The sequence below is a fragment of the Cheilinus undulatus genome, linkage group 23 (assembly GCF_018320785.1).
Source record: "Cheilinus undulatus linkage group 23, ASM1832078v1, whole genome shotgun sequence".
In the NCBI taxonomy this organism is placed as follows: Eukaryota; Metazoa; Chordata; class Actinopteri; order Labriformes; family Labridae; genus Cheilinus; species Cheilinus undulatus.
In genome coordinates this window covers 650,339-670,398 of record NC_054887.1, presented here as the reverse complement: position 1 = coordinate 670,398, position 20,060 = coordinate 650,339, and the positions used below count along the sequence as shown (strand labels likewise).

At 43.8% G+C, this 20,060-nt stretch overlaps 1 protein-coding gene across 1 annotated transcript in view; it reads right to left on the bottom strand.

The window, feature by feature from the left end:
- gramd4a (GRAM domain containing 4a) overlaps window positions 1-12,334 on the bottom strand; it is a 26,327-nt gene extending 13,993 nt beyond the window's left edge. The window contains exons 1-6 of the mRNA XM_041781309.1: window positions 12,169-12,334; window positions 11,413-11,533; window positions 7,223-7,284; window positions 3,199-3,337; window positions 2,531-2,556; window positions 180-271 (exon numbers count right to left, since the gene is read on the bottom strand). Of these exons, the coding sequence (XP_041637243.1) occupies window positions 180-271; window positions 2,531-2,556; window positions 3,199-3,337; window positions 7,223-7,284; window positions 11,413-11,533; window positions 12,169-12,334 (606 nt within the window). The remainder of the gene's footprint in view (window positions 1-179; window positions 272-2,530; window positions 2,557-3,198; window positions 3,338-7,222; window positions 7,285-11,412; window positions 11,534-12,168) is intronic.
- Window positions 12,335-20,060: the final 7,726 nt, after the last annotated feature.

Below are 20,060 nucleotides of genomic sequence, written 5' to 3'. Positions count from 1 at the left end.
GTCAGCTGTAGGCAGATCTGACCAATCAGATTAAGGTATGTCAGTTCTTAGTTGTGGACATTCCTGCTAGTCAAATGTGTGATCGTGTCTATTTGAATATCTGCAGGGCCTTATTTGGTCACTTCCTCTGAACTGTGGCACAGATTTAATGCGGTTACAGTAAAGAGGGCAGTACTCACAGTGAAGGCAACAGCTGAAGTGTAGACAGAGTGCCAGCTGGATAAGGCAGAGAGGTTCCTTAAAAAGTTTGTGACTGGCCGGGCTCCTCGCTCTGTAAAAAAAGGTGAAGGTATTCATTCAGAGAAGTCTAGGACAAATACTTAATGGAGGAGGTGTATTATTTTATTTTCTGCTCATTTATACTGAAAAGGGTTGATTAACAAGGTTTTTTTCAGTTACATAGAAAAATGAATTGTTATTCAAATAACAGAAAATGTCAACATTACAATAACTGTAAAATAAAGCAGAGGAAGCAAGGACACTAGAACATGTAGACACCTTTAATCTATGGGTTGGTAACTTGAAAGCACATATAACACTTAGTGAAAGAACTGCTCCAAAAATGACCGTTAAAATGAGAGGTAACTAAGAACGCTTTCACACCTGTTTGAAGAAGTTGTTCTAAAATATAAGCTCATTCTCTCTTTGGACGTATGTGAACACAACAACCCTTCAGCAGTTTACTCATAGTGAGAGTAATTATCCCACATCCTCAGCAAACGACTGGTTGGCTCACTGTGGTGTAGTGTAAACTGTAGCAGAAGTAGAAGTCATATATGACCATAAAATAATAGGAGGAATAATAATTGTTTTCAATCCGCTTTCAGGCAACCAGTGAATGTTACTCAGCATCACGCACATCTACACACTAGAAAACCAGCCGTCTCAACACCTTGAATTTCCTCCAGCCCACTGACCCAGAGGATCTTTCTCCTTCTCATCACTAGAACCTCCATTTTTTCTGAGCACAGCTGTCAGAACCTCCCTGCGACCACGCTAACAAGTGTTACAGTTGCAGCGGTGTCTGTGTAAATCAGTGACCTTTTGCTGTGATACTCATTAATACCTTTTTCTTTTTCATTTACTGTAATATCACAGATAAATGGTACTGTGTTAACGCCTTACACCCTCACAAGGTTGTTTTTACAGATAATCAGCTGCAATAATCAAATAAGTTTTCAAAATAAACATGTACAAAAAATAATGTAGAGAACAACCTGCTTCAACAAGCCATGAGTGAGAAATAAGTGCCACTTCCCTTTTTGTAGCACATCTTGAGCTCTTTTAGGACAGACAGTTCTAAAACCTCTCTTTTGGTAAACCAGGATACTTCAGCTATCAGCTCCTCCCAGTTTTTAATTTCTACCTCCATCAACAAGATAACAAACTATCTCAGTCATATTCCAGTCTTAAGTCAGTGGAGCTCACTCTACATCAGAGTTACTCAACCCTGCTCAACTAAAGAGCCAAACTGTTGAAAAATACATTTGCAAGAGCCACAATCTAAGTGGTGGAAAGTGGCAACTAAAATAAGTTAAAGGTGGCAAAAATGGTCAAAAAGCGGCAAACACTGGGAGAAATGTGGCAAAAATGAGTGGGAAGTGACCAAAACATGAGTCAAAGGTGGCAAAAATGGTCCAAAAGTGGCAAGAGCATGGCAAAGATGAGTGAAAAGAGACTAAAATGGGCAAAAATCAGAAAAAGGGTGGGAAAAATGGGCAAAAAGAGGCATTTCATTGCAAAAGGAAGGTTAAATGGGCGAGAAGTGGCAAAAAACTGCAAAAATTAGGATAAAAGTGTCAAAAATTGGTTAAAAAGTAATAAAAAAAGAGGTGACAAGAATGGGCCTAAAGTGGCTAACACTGTGAGAAAAGTGGCACAAAAGGGCAGAAAGTGTCAAAAATGGGTGAGAAGTGGCAAAAAAAAAAGAGTTACAGGGGGCAAAAAATGTGGCAAAAATGAGTGAAAAGTTACTAAACTGGGCACGAATCAGCAAAAAGGTGGGAAAATGGGCCAAAAGAGGCATTTCACTGCAAAAAGCAGGATAAAAATGTCAAAAATTGGCTAAAGTGGCAAAAGAAGCAGCAAAAATGGGCTAAAAGCAGTAAAATTGGAATAAACATAGCTAAAAATTGCATGGGAAAAGTGTGGGAAACAAACTGATTGATGTTATTTGCAATGTATAATTTATGAGGTCACATGTTTCAATGTAAGGTTTTCTGGGGGAATAATGTTTGCTCCAGAGCCACATGTTGAGTATCACTGCTCTATAACATTTCAGCACCTGCTTTCCTCTACAGAAAGTGATTTCACTACCTTAACAAACTGTGTAGGATCGGAGTCCTGCTTGATATAAAACCATTCCCTTTGTTTCCAGGAGCAATAACAGGATGAACTACATGTTTCTGCTAATAGGCCAGAGTGGTCCAGGCCTGTATCTCTAAGGATATGTCAGAGATATAAATGACATAATGAAGCATACGCAGGAACAGTCTGTCATTGCTGTGTTGGCTCAATACTGAATACTCACTGAGTCTCCTCATGTTTTCTGTTAACCTGGATGGAGAGAGAGAGGAAGAGAAGATCAGAACATGTCATTGATGAAAACAGCTCTACATAACACTGTTATTTACCAGCCTGGAATCACGCTCCACTTTAAAAAGACAGTAAAAGAATGAGGAAAAGTTTCTAACTAGTCTGACTGAATGAAACTGAAAGCTAGAAAATGTTGAGTCTCCAACAGAGATTGCCCATGCTCACAGGCACAGGATTGTCAGCACCTGGCAGAAAACAACAGCAAACATAAGGCGTGTTTATATACATATACTGGGACCAGTGAGGCGAGTTTAGCTTACTTCCAGCAGCGTTCAAATAGAAACTACTGGAACTGCCTCCACAAGCTAATCACTGATACAGCTCTGTGTTGTAGAGTGGAGCTGCCCACTCCAGTTTGCCCACATGGACAAAAATGTCCCTAGTGATGCCTGAGGCTTAACTGATTATTGGCCAGTAGAATAACAGTGACTGACTGTCCCCACCTCTGTCACTAGTAGTGTGATCAGCTACTTTCAGCAATGTCTAATAAATGATGATTAATACAGTACTACTTTAAAAATAACTGTGTAAACAGACAGAGTTTTGTGTTCCTGACCCGCTCTATGGCACACGCTGTCCTGTACTAACACAGCTTCCACCCACCTTTTAGCGCTCAGTGGTTCCTCGGCCTCCACGGTGCACTCCTCCGGCTGAAAGCGAAAGTCTTCAATGTAAACCCCAAACCGCTGATGAAGCCACTTCTGAAGCCGCAGACTCCAGGAGTCCTTCACTTCTTTCTCTGCTGAAGAGAAGAGAGACGAGCTAGTCAGCAACACCGTAGCCTTCTCCTCCACGCAATGCTACTGAATGTAGCTGATTAACCCGGTAACAGAAGAATAACTACTGAAGAACTTCTACTGACGGGGAGCTCAAACTAGACCATCAATGGAAGAGCAACTAAAACATAAACAGCATGTAGAAAGGTGCAATAATACATACACCACACTGGCTGTGTTTGCTGTCGGCCATATTACCAGAGGCAACAGCGCCTCGCAGAGAGGTACATGAAAAGCACCCGCATGCACACAAAACAGACTTTGATGAATCCTATTTGTACTCATTGATCCATCTTCAAGTTCATAATAATAAGAATCAATGAGACACAAAAGAATAAGGTCTGTAAAATAAAATCATTAGAACTGACAGTAAGCAGTGACAGTATACCACCATATCCACAGATAGACTGCTCTCCTTCATGGGTCTGTGTGTTAAACTGAGGGCTGTCTGTATCTGAGTGTGAGTCGGCCAGTGTTAGGTGAGTGTGTGAAGCGCCAGGGTCTGCCATATATCTAATCAACCACTCTAGATCATGGACAATAACTGGCATTTTTATCACTAAGATATAAAAAGTCGATTCTGCTTCTGTGTGCCACAAATAAGATCCTTTTTTTTTTTTTTTTGTCTGAGTGGTTTTCATTACCGACATGGATCACTGAGTATACAACGATTGGTAAAAATTACTTAAAACTCACATTCCTCTTCTTCTTTACTGGCTTACAGAGACAGACCTGCCTCTGGTAATATGGCGGCGATGTCAACTCAGCCAACGTGGCGTCTACATATATCATGTCCATAGCTACAGATGAGCAGGTCTGAGTGATTTTAGTGTTAGAATGTTATCTAACAGAAGTTTTGACCAAACTACATCTGACAGGAAGTGTAACACAAGCACAGATCTGGACGGGAGGAAACAACATCAGTAAGCAGTGTAAGAGGCGAAGCATGTGGTGTAGAGAAGCTTTTTTTCTACATCTATTAACTCTTTTTTAATAGTGCTTTAACAAAAGGAGTATAACACACAGGGTCTGCAGCTGTAAATGGAAATGATAACGTCAGTGGGCACAGAAAATGCTGTTTAACACTAGAACTGCCAGTGGGTAAAACCTACCCAAGTCTGTTCTTAACTGTATCTTGATGTGTGTAAAATCTGAAAGACTATCAGTCTTCTGATACTTCTCAAACTTCTCCTAAAAGTTTGTTTTATAGCACCTGGGGTCTTAAAAAAGTATATTTACCTAAACCCAAACTTTGTTAATGGACATTTATATCTAGAACTACCATGCAGGTCAAATTTACCCCATTAGAAGATTTTTTTCACTCTTTTATTTCATAAATAGATGCCACAATAAAAATACCATCTCTCTCCTGCAGCAGTCAGAAGTCGACAGATCAACCTTCAACATGGATACAACAGGGAAAAAGACAGTTACCATTGTTAAATGTCTAGAGGTAATCTCAGTGCTTTTAATGAGGAAGAATCCGGTGATGAGGAAGTTACAGGATTAGCAATCAGCCCAAAGATGATTTTCTATGTGACGGATCATCTTCCATCAGTGATGTAGTTCTCTATCTGTGGTTAATAAGCTGTTCAATGTCAGTGGTTAACTAACAGTCCTCGATCAGACGCTTTAATGACAGGTATGTTTGGCCTGTTGGCTGTTTTAGGTATGTAGAGATCCGCGGCGGTTCTGGTGTTGAACATGAGTTATCAGTCTGCTGGCTCTGGGGCTCAGGGAGAGTCCGTCATGTGGGGGGAGGGGTGCACAGTTTAGTCCACAGCCTCTTGCCAAGGGTGGAGCCTCAAAACGTTCATGTCTGGGGCGAGAGGGGTCGGTCACTATTTTACTTGCATGTGATGAGGATAAACAAGAACGTTTTCCTATATGAAAAGGTTAATAGGTAGTAATAAAAGGTATTAATCCATACAATAGCTTAAAGGTATATTAATATTAATATCAATAACAACAAAAAGCTTGGCCTCAGTGTAACACCAGTCTGTAGAGAAGCCGCCTACTTCTGCTCCTGTCTTTGCTCTCGTCTCCAGCAGCTTGGCCCAAAGTGAGACTACTATGGGAGACAGGGGGTCTTCAGGAATCTGAGGGAGCGGATGTTGCTGATGTTATTGGGCCGAGACAGGAACTGTGGAATTGTGAATTGTGAACCCTTATAAGGCACATGAAAAGCAGGGCAGACGACCACAAAGAGACGGTAGAAATTAAATTTATGGCTCATGTGCAACCACAGGGAGAGGGGTGGTCTACCGGTGGAAATCATAATTCAGATTCAGGGTTTGAGCAGAGAGGTCGTGGACAAGGGAGACCTTTACTGACGAGAACCTCACACTTGTTGAATCAGTGTTTCAGCACACTAAATATAATATTAGTTTGATTACTGTGTGCGCATTTATAATTCTTGCCCTGCTGGTTTAATACATATACAAAGATAAAGTCCATGTGTTTTTATGCAGCTAGATTCCTTTGTATCATTCCTCAAAGCTGTAGGGACATAAAAAAAGACGCTTATTATCAGATCTAACAATGTGGATTCAATGTGTAAAGACCCGGGAAAGTCACCAAAGTTCCAGGCTCGCTAGAACGGCGTCCTTTAGGGCTTCAGAGACATCGATGGTAGCGAACGGCAAGAAGGTCAGCTTTCAGAGGAAATGAAGAGTAAGTGTCTGTGACTCACGGTTCAAACGTTACCAAGTCATTTATAAAGAAGTGTCCCTGTGGCACCAATCTGTGCCATGTGAGCTCTAAGGGTTAACATGGATTTCAAGATTGCATCACTGTTTTTAACTAACTGGACATGCTACAACGTTTGTGAGTGATGATCGCAGCAACTGTATGCATGACTGCAGAGAACGCCAGCACCAACACGGTGAGTCTGAACGCAGCACATTAGATCTGCCACAGTTCTGTCGCTAAGTCTTAACCCTGCAGGCTTATCTAGTCTCTGTAACAAAAACTTCATCACAGTTGTATCGTCACAGGTCTATTTGTTGCTCATCATCGTCATATCTGCCTCACTGAAAAAAGGCTGACAAACATGTCCATCCAGAGTTTCACCAACACTGATTTACTGCCAAGCTTTTAAAGACAGTAAAGGAAGTCCCCTCTGTTACGGCTGTGGCCGTATTGTGTTGTATTACTGTGTTTTGTATTTTGTATCATTCTTTTGTGTTTGAGTGAGTGTTCTGTTGTCGTGTGGATCTTTGTCTTTTTTCATGTGAGAGTGAGTCCTCTGTTTGTCCCGTGTGGTTGTGAGTGTGCGGTCTGTCGTGTAAGAGGATCTTTGTTGTGTCCAGGTGGTGCTGCATAATTGGTCAGTAGGGCGGCGGCAAGCAGACGCGGCGCTGGTTGGCTCTCCACTTCTTTAAACTACGGCGGCCTGCAGTAGACGAGGAGCCTGACTGACAGCAGCACCTTCTTTGTTTGCTCCCAGCCTCCAAAAATTTAGTCTTAACTGGTTTTTTTCCCGCATTTCAGTTTAGTTTAGCCATAGCTTTGATTTTGTTTTGTAGTCTTAGTTAGTCCCCGTGGTAATGGTGTTGTTTTTTGGATAAATTTTACTTTTGAGAGCTAGATCGCCTCCTTGGTTTGAATCCAGTCTTTTGTTTTAATTTATAGCCTATTGACTGACCTGTTTATTTCTAAAAAACTGTAAATAAACTTTGTAAACGTCCTTAGATCCTGACTGTTAGTTTGGGGACTGGGAAAAAAACATTTACTTTTTCCAAAAATATTATGTTAGGTACCTTCCCCCTAGACGGGTGCATAACACCTCTCCTCTAGACCTCTCCTGGACTCCAACCATCTCCCTCCTTGAATCATTTCTTCTGTCTCACCTGGTTCATGGTACAAAGGTGACTGCTGTGTCTGTTCAGGCTGTGGCGGAGAGTCCTCTAGTCTGAGGGGTGGTGGTTGGGGGGAGGGGGCAAACAAAGAAAAGATTCAGAGATCAGATTTGTGTTCAGCTTTTCTACTATTGCACAAACAAATAAACACAACAAATCAAGACTATCTTTCTTCATTCACCGTCATTTCTTTCTCTCTGTTTGTCCTCCTCTCATTCCATCCATTCACACAAACTTGAACTTCCTCAGGATTAACAAGGCTTCCACGCGTCCATTCTTCAGCTTGTACAGTGCTATCTAGTCATCCTTTCACTCCTGATGGCAGAGGCTGCTAAGAGGAACTGGCCCCCAGTATTAGCTGATCCCATTCATACGCATCCATACCAGTTTGAACAACAGCAACGAAGCAGTGGGAGCAAACAGGGTTTAGGGTCTTGCCCAAGGACACATCAACGTGTGACTGCAGGAGCTGGGGATGGAAACCACAACCTTTTGATTGGGATACAGCGGACAGACTGAGGCTCAGTCGCCCCACGTGGCTCAGTAAGAATGGATGGACGAGAAGGGGGTACTGCAGGCTCGCAGCAGCAGGCTCAGGACCGTAGAAGTAGGACCCTGCTTGAGCACATGCATGTTGTTACTGAGCGTTGGTTTGAATACAGATTGCTAGCTACTGCTACCACTGTGCACTGTTGTGAAAAACACGGGTCCTCTTTCTACGGTCCTGCTGCCTGCAGACAGGGACAGTTGGAGCGGACCGAAGCTCTGGGGGATCTACAGTATCTTCTAAAGCAGTGAGTCTGAATGATTTGTTTAAATCATCTAAAACCTGGCACATTTTACAGCTATCACTGCTTTATTTAACGCTCCACCATGTTCATTCTTAACCTAGCACTTTTGAGAGCTGATGAGTGGAAAATTCAACATCTATGTGGTTTTGTAGAGCTGTAAAAACAGCTGATAACACTGGGCCTCATCCACTAACTGATCTTCAAAAGAAATTTGGTCTTTACACCCTCTAACACAGTTTTAAGAAGGTTGACACTGACCTGAACTCCCCTCTTAGCCAAGAAAAACATCTAAGAGCACTCCAGAGCACTCTTTCATCACTGATATAAAAACATCAGTTACACACTCAGTTATATCCAAGAGTTTAATTTTAGAGTGTGCTGCATTTTGCGCTAAATAATGAAGCTATTAAAGACCCGTCCACTTTTAAGTCGGTCTCTCCTCCCTGCCATCTTGGCTGAAAAGAAAGAACCGTGCTAAACATGGCAGAGTAAATAATCCAGCAGTGACCACCTGCCCACAGACCAGGAGAAAACAGTCAAAAACCTCACCTGATCTGGCGCTCTGATTTATCTCATTTAACCCCTTAAAGAGGGTGTGTTATACTTTTTTAAAACATAAAGTCACAATGTTAGGTGTCCATACTCCATGTATGCAAATTTTCAAACCGCAAGATAAAGGGATGTGGCCGTCCGTGCTGGCAGCAAAGTGGAACAGACCGCCCCCACAAGGCCTTTTAACCATTTAGTAACACAGTAATTAAACACTTAGCAAACAGATACGTCCTGCTCTATCCTTCGCTGCTGCTGCTGGTTTTCTTCCCCCTCTCTCTCCAGACTATCAGGATCAGACTCTGGGTCTAACACGTACGGTTGTTTATCAACATTTGCCATATTTTACTCAGTTGGACCGGTTAATTCAAAGTTTTCAACTACTAGCATAACAACATAGCCACATTGGAGGGGTGGGCACAAAACATTGAGTCCTGCCGCCGGCCAGCCTCTGGAAAATCGGCCAATCAGAGGAAAGCAGGTCTGTGGAGGGGGGGAGTTAAAGAGACAGCAGTGAAAACGAAGCGTTTCAGACGGAGGTTAAAATAAGGGTTTTTCAGGACGCCAGTGTGAGAAACAGGAGTTTTGTTGAACTGTAAACCATGTGAAGCTACTACACAGCAAAAACTGGAGTGTTAAATTCTCAGTGTTAAACATTTCAGTGTTGATTTTAACACTCAGTGTTATTTTAACTCTACTCAGAGTAAACGGTCTGCAGTGTTGGAGTTATTTGACAGTTTTAATGCTCCAGTGTTACTCTAACACTGTAGAGAGTCAGTTGATCCAAGCCCCGCCTACTGCATTTTCAAATCTGGAGGGCAGAGTTTTCCCATCATGCCTTTGTGCAGCATGTATAGATGTGTTTTAGATGTCTGAGATGTATTCAGATGTCTAGCTGTGTTTAAGTGTTGCCTGTTGTACAGGGATCACTGCTGGGATTCACTTGCACATGTTTCTTGAATTATCTTGAGTTCTTAAGTTTTTGATGTTTAACACTTTTGCACCATGAGTGTAGTTGTCTGCTATGTTGATTACCTCCTGACTGTGAGAACAGTTTTATGGAAATATTGGAAAGAGTGCAGTCTGTCAACTCAGAGCATGTTCCAGCTCTGAGTCTGCCTCATTACTCCATGATTGCCATAAAACACCTCATGATGCTTCAGTTATACAATGTGAGGTGGCAATCAATGAAATCAGATGTACCTGATTTAAATTTCTTAGAGAGACTTACATGTCTTGTATCTCGTTATTAATAAATAATATTCTACACCCACTGGAGTTAGTTATAATACACTCACTAGTGTTATCACAACACAGTTACATGAAGTCCAGTAGAGTTTAAGTTTTTAACACTGACACCAGTGTAGAGTACTTTCAACACTACTCAGTGTAGATTTTTAACACCATACAGTGTTGGAGCAACACTGGTTCAGTGTAAAAAAAAGTAACACTTTGAAAAGTGTTAAATTAACACTCAAAAGTGTGGACGCATATAAACACTTTTCTAGTGTTAATTTAACACTGACGATTTTGCTGTGTACGTGGATATCAGAGAGATGGTGTAAAGCCTTGAAAAAAGGCGTCACACCCCCACTGTAAACTCACCGCAGACTTGCAGTGCCAAAGTTTTTTAAAAAGCTATTATTCATTCAGAAAATCAGGTCAGTCCTGACGTTATAACTCACCTCTGAACTATTCCTAACTCTGTGTGCACAGGCCTGGAGAACACCTATAATCCCAACCATAGTCCAAAGTTTGCAGAGCATTAGTTCCTGTTTCTAAAGCTGTTTCAGAAAAATAAGTTTACATCAGTGAGTTCAGTGTTCAACATACATAAAAACACAGGCTGTACAAAACTAAATACTGATATTAGAATGTTTAAACCTGTTTATAACGGCTCACTCTTCACACTGTTACCATCATTACTGACAAAACCAAGAAAATGGAGGATGGATTCATCGCCAGGACGGCCATCAGAGTTCATTCATTCATTGTTGTTCTCTTATTCCCTCCCTCTTCTGTCTTTCTACACCTTCCTCTTGCCTCTACCCTTCATGAACTCTAATCCAGCTTCACAGATGACTGTTCAGCATGAGTCTGCTTCATGTTTATGCCCCTTAAATGGAGGTTTTTCCTTGCCACTGTAACTTTGCTAAATGTTACTTAAAGCTTAGGTCATGATGGATTCATGCCGGGTCTATATACATGATACAGAGGAGAGACCATGTCCAGACCTGCCCTCTTTGTAAACGGTCCAGATTACTTTGGTTTTTAATTAGCACTATTAAAATAGATTCGATTTTCTGAGTTTTCAAAGGGACAGAAGGCTGACAGATGGATCCTTGCTCTGAGAGGGAATAAGAGCTGCCTCTCTGATCCTCTTTCAGGTTTTCCCCAGACCACACCTATTCAGGGCCTGAATCAACCTCTTAGCATCAGCTGGACTACATGTGTGCCACGCGACTATTAAATGAAGATGGTCACACCTTAAATGATGAACATGTTTGAGGTGTGCAGATGGCCTAGCTGTCTAAGGTGCTACCCTTGTATGCAGGCAGCCCAGGTCCTAATCCGGCCTGTGGGTCTTCACCACGTCTCTACCTACTCTCATACCATCTCTGACTCTATCCACTGTCCTCTGTCAAAGAAAGGCTTTCTATGAACACTGCAGAGGTGTAAAGGGGGGCTGTGGTGACCACCCCCGCCCCCATGTTATCTGTGGTGGTAGTATGAAAGTCGTACAGCTGACATTTGAAGGTGTAGTGTCGTTCCCTGCCATCACCTCTCATCTAGCACTCTAAACCCTTGTTCCTGACATCATGAAGTGTTACTAGGTCTTACCTCGTCTTGAGTACTTCATTTATCTTCTGCTCCAGGTCTATCCTTTTACTCCGTTCTCTCTCCAGCTCGTGCCGCAGAGAGTCCACGTTTGTTTCTTCCCGCAGCCTCTTCAGCTCCTCCTCTGAATCACAAGAGCAGAGCGTCAGGACTTAGACTCTCATCTGAAAACCATGATGGCATCCTCTAAGAGCAACGCGTCTCAAATCTTATCATTTCAGTAAGATGATGGATTTCTTTGTTAGTTTCTGAACTAGGAAAAAAACCTACAATCAACACATCACATATACAGTCACAATCACAACCTTCAGTCTCTGTTGTAAATCAGGTTTATAGTGAAAATCTACAGACACAGACATGTGGTAAAGGGCCTCAGGCCTCAGATTCCAACCCGGGCCGTCTGCATACATGGGGCGTGCCTTAAACCACTAGGCCACCTGCTCCCTGACTTTTAGCTTTTTGTATCGAACAAATCAAACAAAAGGAACTGAAATAGCTCAACAGAAAGCTTCAAGTGGTTTCCCCAAATTCAACTAAAATGCAGCTTATCCAGTCTCAGCATTACTCAGCCTGTTCACAGCAGCAGCTTTAGTCCTTATAGAGCACCTTTAGCTTTTATGACCTGCTGCACAGAGATGCATATCCAGACTCCAGCTTCTGCAGCATTCCTGATGGGTCTTAGCCTATTCCTCGTGTGCAAACCTCAGTTCAGTCATACTCTTGGGTCTGCATGGTGCAACCACCTTCTTTAAATCCCACCAGAGATTTTCTTTGAGGTTCCAGTCAGCTGGCTGTGAATGCCACTGTAAATCTTCCAGGACTTCTTCTGCAGCCAAGTCTTGGTGGGACGTGAGGTCTGCTTGGGGTCATGATCCTGTTGGAAGGTCCAGTGACGCCCAAGCTTCAGTTTCCTCACAGAGAGCATGACGTTTCCTCCATGAATCCATCTGTCCGTCCACACGCTGCAGGTTTCCAGAGGATGCAAAGCAGCCCCAGAGCATCACCGAGCCACCGCCATGCTTCATTCTTCTTCCTCCAGACATAGCACTGATCCATCTGGACTAAAAGTTCCAGTTTAGTCTCTCAGCAGAATCCTCAAACCTCTGTGGCTTATTCCTATGATTGTGAGCAGACTGGATCTGACTTTTCTTGGTCTTCTGGGTCAGTAGAGGTGGAGGTCTAGGAGTTCTAGCATGGAAACCATCTACGTTCAGTACTCCTTACTGGACTCACTGAAACCTCAGTCCCTGTTACCACCAGGTTCTGCTGGAGGTCTTCTGCAGTCACTGGAGGGTTTTTCCCAGCCTGCCTTCTCAGATATCTGCTAGCAGCCATTGCTAGCTTCCTTCTTCTGCCCCGTCCAGGTAGTGGAACCACTGTTCCTGGAACTCTGAACCTGAGAACTCTGCTTCCTCCGGTGTCTCTAGAACATTCAGGGCCTTTGCTATCTTTCTGTATCAGGTTCCTTCTTTGTGAAGGTCAATGATCTCTTAACTTTGCACCATTCTTTTAAATTTGCCATGCAGTCAAACCTCTGACAGTTCAGGTGTTTCATGCTCCGGCTCTGACAGACCCGCAGACGCTCATGAAGCCCTGGTTAGTTCATCAGGTGAGATTAAACAACTCTGGTTTACATTTCTGAGCTGCTGTGAGGATTCTGGATCATGTTGAGACTGGAGGAGTCATCAAAAGATGCATTTTCAGTTGAATTTGGGGAGACCACCTGAAGCATTAGTTTTTTGGAGCTATTTTATTTGGTTTTGTTCATTACAAGAGGCAGAAAGTCTGTAAATGTTTCAAATAAACCTGATTCACTCTGGGGGTTGAATAATTGTGAATGCAACTGCATATGCACATATAGGATGGATAGATGATAGATGATATTCTACACTCAGTACCACATCACAACAAAATGAAACTCAAATTTAGATTTTCTGATAAATTCCTGAAAAATAAAAATCTGAATTATCAGATTGGCCGAAGTATTCAGACTCTTTGCAACAACACGTCACACCTTCGGCCGCTGTCGGTCTGGGCTGGACCCGAGATTTTTTCTAGTCATGGTTCAGCCCCTAGTGTGGTCCCCCAGCAGTGACTCACACACACACACACACACACACCCACACCCCCACACACACACAAACTGAGGAGGGGGACAGAACCAGGGGTGTAGCTTGGGATTCAGGGCCTCTAGAAAGAATTCTACCCAGGGCCCCCCCTTAACTAGCCTAGCAGCGAATATTGCCTAATTTTTACAGATATCCCTGCAGTTTAATGTGTGTTTGAACCATCATTTCCCCATTTATGAGCAGTATTTTACTAAATTTACTCACGTATTTGCAGCGCTGGACCAAACCATTTGGACATTTTAAGGGGGAAGCAGGGGCCCAGTATCTATTTTATTCTCACTGATACTTAGCGTGGCTCTGGAGCCACTTTCGCCTTTTGGCATTTAGGACCAAATTTTCCCTTTTTTCCCCATTTTTGCCTCTTCTTTTTGACACTTTTATCACATTTTCCCACTTTTATCACATTTTTGCCATTTTTTTACCATTTCTTGCCACTTTCATCACATTTCAGCTACCGTTTGCCATTAAAAACTCCCTTTTCCTTTTATTGCCCGTTTTTGCCATTTTTCCCCATATTTGCCAATTTTATCCCATTTTTGCCCTTTTTTTAAAGCATTTTTTGCCACTTTTGGCCCAGTTATGCTACTTTTGCCATTAAATACCACTTGTTTTCTTTTTGCCCCTTTTCACCATTTTTTCCCATTTAAGCTAAATTTTTCCATCAAATACTTGTTTCCTATTTCTTGCCCCCTTCTGCCTCTTCTTTTTGCCATTTCTTGCCCATTTTTGCCCAGTTAAGCATCCTTTCCCAACACATACCACTTGTTTCCTTTTTTTGCCCATCTTTGCCACTCTTGACTGCTTTTTGCCCATTTTAGTCCCTTTTCACTCATGTTTTTACCACCCGTAACTCATTTTTTTCACTTCTCAGTCATTTTTGCTGCTTTTATACTTATTTTTATTGCTGCTTCAAGCCATTTTTGCCACTTTTACCAGTTAGATTGGGGCTCTTGTAAAGATATTTTTCAACAATCTGGCTCTGTGGTTATGCAGGGTTGAGTAACGCTGCTGTTTGATACAAATTTCAGTCATTCAGTCATTTAATCACTTCTGCTTCAATAATGAGACTAAATGCTTAGAGAAGTAAATAAAATCACACTTTTCACTGCGGGCCTCTCAAGGGCCCCTTCCTACTGTGGGCCCGTGTAATCAGTACCCCCACCCCGCCTGGACAGAACAACCTTTAGGACTAAACTTTAGTTCTGTTGAGACGTCATCATTCATCTCCATCAGTGTGACAGATATGCAGTCACAAACATGACCAGGTTAGTCAGTCACCAGAGAATACAGGGCAGTGTTGCTGGCTTACATAAGGAGAGCAGTGGTAAAATCATCATGTTTAACATGAAATCACTGCTGCAGCACACACACTTACTGAGATTGAGGTTACTTTTGTGGCTTTTGATCTTGTGGACAGCTCCACTGTAGAGCTGCTCAAAGCTGTCGAACGTACGGTCCATCTTGCAGGAACTCGTCTGTCTTTGCATGTGACTCCCCTCAGAAAGTCTCTCAGGATCCTTACGGAAGAGTGGCCGACTTGGTTCTTTCTGGAAATCCAGCCATACTTAAATCCCAGTCCAGATTTATAAGCAACATTTACCAGTTATTTTCATAGCCCGTCAGTTTTAAGTACGTCCACCATGCTTGAGTTTAATCCACTCACAGAGCAACAAGAGTGACTGTTACATCAGGCCTCCACAGACTTAAGACCAGAAAGAGCCAGAGTACGAAGGGGACTCAGAAAAGTTAAAGGTTCAGAGAGGAGGAGCTTTGATTGGTCCCCAGCAGCCTAAGAAGGTCTGGAATCTGGGATTTATGAGCTTTTTTCAGGCACTTAGGGACACACACGTATAATGCTGGTCTGTTTTTGTTAATGTGGTGGTTCTCTACATACATGAGAGCAAGGAGAAACAACTCTGAGATTAAAAATCTCTTTTTCTGGAGTGTCCTGGCAAAGGCAGGCAGCAGCACGGCTAAAGTTACAGACAGAAGCAGCCCTACAAATCTATGGAGTATTGTCAAGAGGAAGATGACACCAGACCCAACAATGCAGATGACCTGAAGGCCGCTATCAAAGCAACCTGGGCTTCCATTACACCTGAGCAGTGCCACAGGCTGATCGCCTCCATGCCACGCCGCACTGATGCAGCCACTGCTTTCTCATTCTTTATGTTCAACCATTCCCAACAGTCTGAAGGTTTCATGTTCTAGTAGCAGTTCAAAAGTTCTCTTGGTCCTTTACTTTCAAAAACTGGGTAGTTAACAAAAGGCAGACTGATGAAACAATCTAACTCAAATACACCAGCCAAGGTTAACTAAGGTAATACAAAAACTAACATGAGGCCAGAGGGCAAGGTGTTCACTGGGATAACAGAGATAATCTAGCAACTGAGGAGGGAAAACAAAGGAGTACTGAGAGCAGCTGCTGGTAATCAGGGAGCTGAGACTCTCCTGAAGGCAGGCACTGAAATGACAGGATATGTTAGGTTTCAAAATAAAACCAGGAATGCAAAAACTACTGAAAGAAATGCAGTTTAACTGGATGTTAGTCAGGTAGGTATTTCATAGATATGTCATATTCCTGCAGAGAGAAGCTGCAGCTGCAGTGAACTCCTCCAGTCATGGTGTAGAAACGTTTCAGCAAAGATCAGGAGAAAAGGAGGAACCTGAGCTGATGTCAGTGTGATATTTCATTTCTGAATGTAAATACCCTCAGTCTGTGAATAATTACTTCAGCCAACATGTTACTCAAATATGACTATAAAAGATTACAGGTGAATTCTCTGCCTTCAGGGGCTTCAAGCAAGAATCTAAAATATAACGTTCCTTCTTCAGATGAAGAAGTGTCAGTTTAATCAAATGTTAGATGTCTGTTAGAATAAATCTTTGTATAATAGGTTCATTTTTACCTGCATCATCATAGAAGGTATAATATACAAGGTGAAATAATTTACTTATTAATGCCACACTGTGAAACTGCTTCACATTTAAAGTCCTGCTATCAATCCCTCATTACCTACAATACTGACCCCAAAGCCCAGCAGTGCCAGAGCCCCTCTGTGCAGCTTACAGTCCTAGTGTTTTAGAGCTGTAGAAATGCTTGAACATCTCTATCAAAAGTCCATGAGCTGAGCTGAACTGTGAGATTTGTGATCAGGAGCATGAGCACATGTAGGCAAGGCAGGGCAAGTTTATTTGTAGAGCACATTTCAGCAACAAGGCAATTCAAAGTGCTTCACACAGGTCATTACAATACTCTGACAGGGAAAAAGAAACACAGTGAAAACATTTTAAACAAAGCATGTAGAAGGTGATTAAAAACAGCAAATAAGACCCACACAAGATACACACATCCCTAGTGCCATTTGTCTGAACTTTATATGTATAAAATCCAAAAAAGATAAAAACACACAGAAAGTTTTTTAAAACAGCAAAAAAATAAAAAAAATAAAAAAATAAAAAAACAATAAAGATACAAACAGAGACTAAAGTAAAAGCTACAGTGCAGAGTTGGAGCAAAAATGGAAAATTTGAAAGGTAAAAAGTCTTTCAGTCAAAGGCAGCAGTGAACAGGTGTGTCTTCAACCTTGATTTAAAAGAACTCAAACTCTCAGCAGACCTGATGTTTTCTGGGAGTTTGTTCCAGATTTAAGGAGCATAGTAACTGAACGCTGATTCTCCATGTTTGGTTCTGACTTTAGGGACACAGAGCAGACCTGCACCAGACCACCTGAGCAGTCTGGATGGTTCATACTGGACTAGAAGGTCTCTGATGTATTTTGGGCCTAAACCATTCAGTGCTTTATAAGCTAACAGGAGGATCTTAAAGTCTACTCTCTGAGGGACAGGGAGCCAGTGTAGAGACCTCAGAACAGGACTGATGTGGTCCACTCTCTTGGTCTAAGTGAGGACTCGAGCAGCAGCGTTCTGGGTCAGCTGCAGCTGTCTGACGGACTTTTTAGGCAGACCAGTAAAGACGCTGTTACAGTAGTCAACTCCACTAAAGATAAATGCATGGACCAGTTAGTCAAGGTCCTGCTGTGACATTAGTCCTTTAATCCTAGAAATATTCTTGAGGTGATAATACGCTGACTCTGTAATTGTTTTTATGTGGTTTTTGAAATTTAGGTCTGAATCCATGACAACACCCAGATTTCTGGCCTGGTCTGAGGTTTTAAACTGAAGTGACTGGAGCTGCATGCTGATTTGAAGAGAGTCCTCCTTGGGTCCAAAAACAACTACCTCAGTTTTTTCTCTGTTTAACTGGAGAACATTATGGCACATCCGCTCAGTAATTTGTTCCATGCATTTACCCAGTGCTTGTATGGGGCTATAGTCACCTGGGGACGTTGAAATGTAGAGCTGTGTGTCATCTGCATAGTTATGGTAGTTTATTTTGTTGTTTTCTATGATCTGAGCAAGTGGAAGCATGAAGGTGTTAAACAGAAGAGGCCCCAGGATGGAGCCTTGAGGGACTCTGCATGTAATTCTGGTCTGCTCAGATTTAAAGTTACCTATTGACACAAAATAATCCCTGCCCTTTAAGTAGGATGTAAACCAATCAAGAACTGTGCCAGACAGTCCCACCCAGTTTTCCAGTCGGTCAAGTAATATATTGTGGTCGACTGTGTCGAAAGCAGCACTGAGGTCCAATAACAGTAAGACTGAAGTTCTGCCATGATCTGTGTTTAAGCAAATGTCATGAAACACTTTGACCAGAGCGGTCTCAGTGCTGGGATGTGGACCAGAGCAGTCTCAGTGCTGGGATGTGGACCAGAACAGTCTCAGTGCTGGGATGTGGACCAGAGCGGTCTCAGTGCTGGGATGTGGACCAGAGCGGTCTCAGTGCTGGGATGTGGACCAGAGCGGTCTCAGTGCTGTGATGTGGACCAGAGCGGTCTCAGTGCTGGGATGTGGACCAGAGCGATCTCAGTGCTGTGATGTGGACCAGAGCGGGCTCAGTGCTGGGATGTGGACCAGAGCGGTCTCAGTGCTGTAATGGGGACCAGAGCCGTCTCACTGCTGGGATGTGTACCAGAGCGGTCTCAGTGCTGGGATGTGGACCAGAGCGGTCTCAGTGCTGGGATGTGGACCAGAGCTGTCTCAGTGCTGGGATGTGGACCAGAGCGGTCTCAGTGCTGTAATGGGGACCAGAGCGGTCTCACTGCTGGGATGTGTACCAGAGCGGTCTCAGTGCTGGGATGTAGACCAGAGCAGTCTCAGTGCTGGGATGTGGACCAGAGCAGTCTCAGTGCTGGGATGTGGACCAGAACAGTCTCAGTGCTGGGATGTGGACCAGGGCGGTCTCAGTGCTGGGATGTGGACCAGAGCGGTCTCAGTGCTGGGATGTGGACCAGAGCGGTCTCAGTGCTGTGATGTGGACCAGAGCGGTCTCAGTGCTGGGATGTGGACCAGAGCGATCTCAGTGCTGTGATGTGGACCAGAGCGGGCTCAGTGCTGGGATGTGGACCAGAGCGGTCTCAGTGCTGTAATGGGGACCAGAGCCGTCTCACTGCTGGGATGTGTACCAGAGCGGTCTCAGTGCTGGGATGTGGACCAGAGCGGTCTCAGTGCTGGGATGTGGACCAGAGCTGTCTCAGTGCTGTGATGTGGACCAGAGCGGTCTCAGTGCTGTAATGGGGACCAGAGCGGTCTCACTGCTGGGATGTGTACCAGAGCGGTCTCAGTGCTGGGATGTAGACCAGAGCAGTCTCAGTGATGTAATGTGGACCAGAGTGGTCTCAGTGCTGTGATGTGGACCAGAGCTGTCTCAGTGCTGGGATGTGGACCAGAGCGGTCTCAGTGCTGTGATGTGGACCAGAGCGGTCTCAGTGCTGTGATGTGGACCAGAGTGGTCTCAGTGCTGGGATGTAGACCAGAGCGGTCTCAGTGCTGGGATGTGGACCAGAGTGATCTCAGTGCTGGGATGTGGACCAGAGCTGTCTGAATGCTGGGATGTGGACCAGAGCGGTCTCAGTGCTGTGATGTGGACCAGAGCGGTCTCAGTGCTGTGATGTGGACCAGAGCTGTCTCAGTGCTGGGATGTAGACCAGAGCGGTCTCAGTGCTGTGATGTGGACCAGAGCTGTCTCAGTGCTGGGATGTAGACCAGAGCAGTCTCAGTGCTGTGATGTGGACCAGAGCGGTCTCAGTGCTGGGATGTGGACCAGAGCGGTCTCAGTGCTGGGATGTGGACCAGAGCGGTCTCAGTGCTGGGATGTGGACCAGAGGGGTCTCAGTGCTGTAATGTGGACCAGAGCGGTCTCAGTGCTGGGATGTGGACCAGAGCGGTCTCAGTGCTGTAATGTGGACCAGAGTGGTCTCAGTGCTGGGAGGTGGACCAGAGCGGTCTCAGTGCTGTGATGTGGACCAGAGCAGTCTCAGTGCTGGGATGTGGACCAGAGCGGTCTCAGTGCTGGGATGTGGACCAGAGCGGTCTCAGTGCTGTGATGTGGACCAGAGCAGTCTCAGTGCTGGGATGTGGACCAGAGCGGTCTCAGTACTTGGATGCAGACCAGAGCGG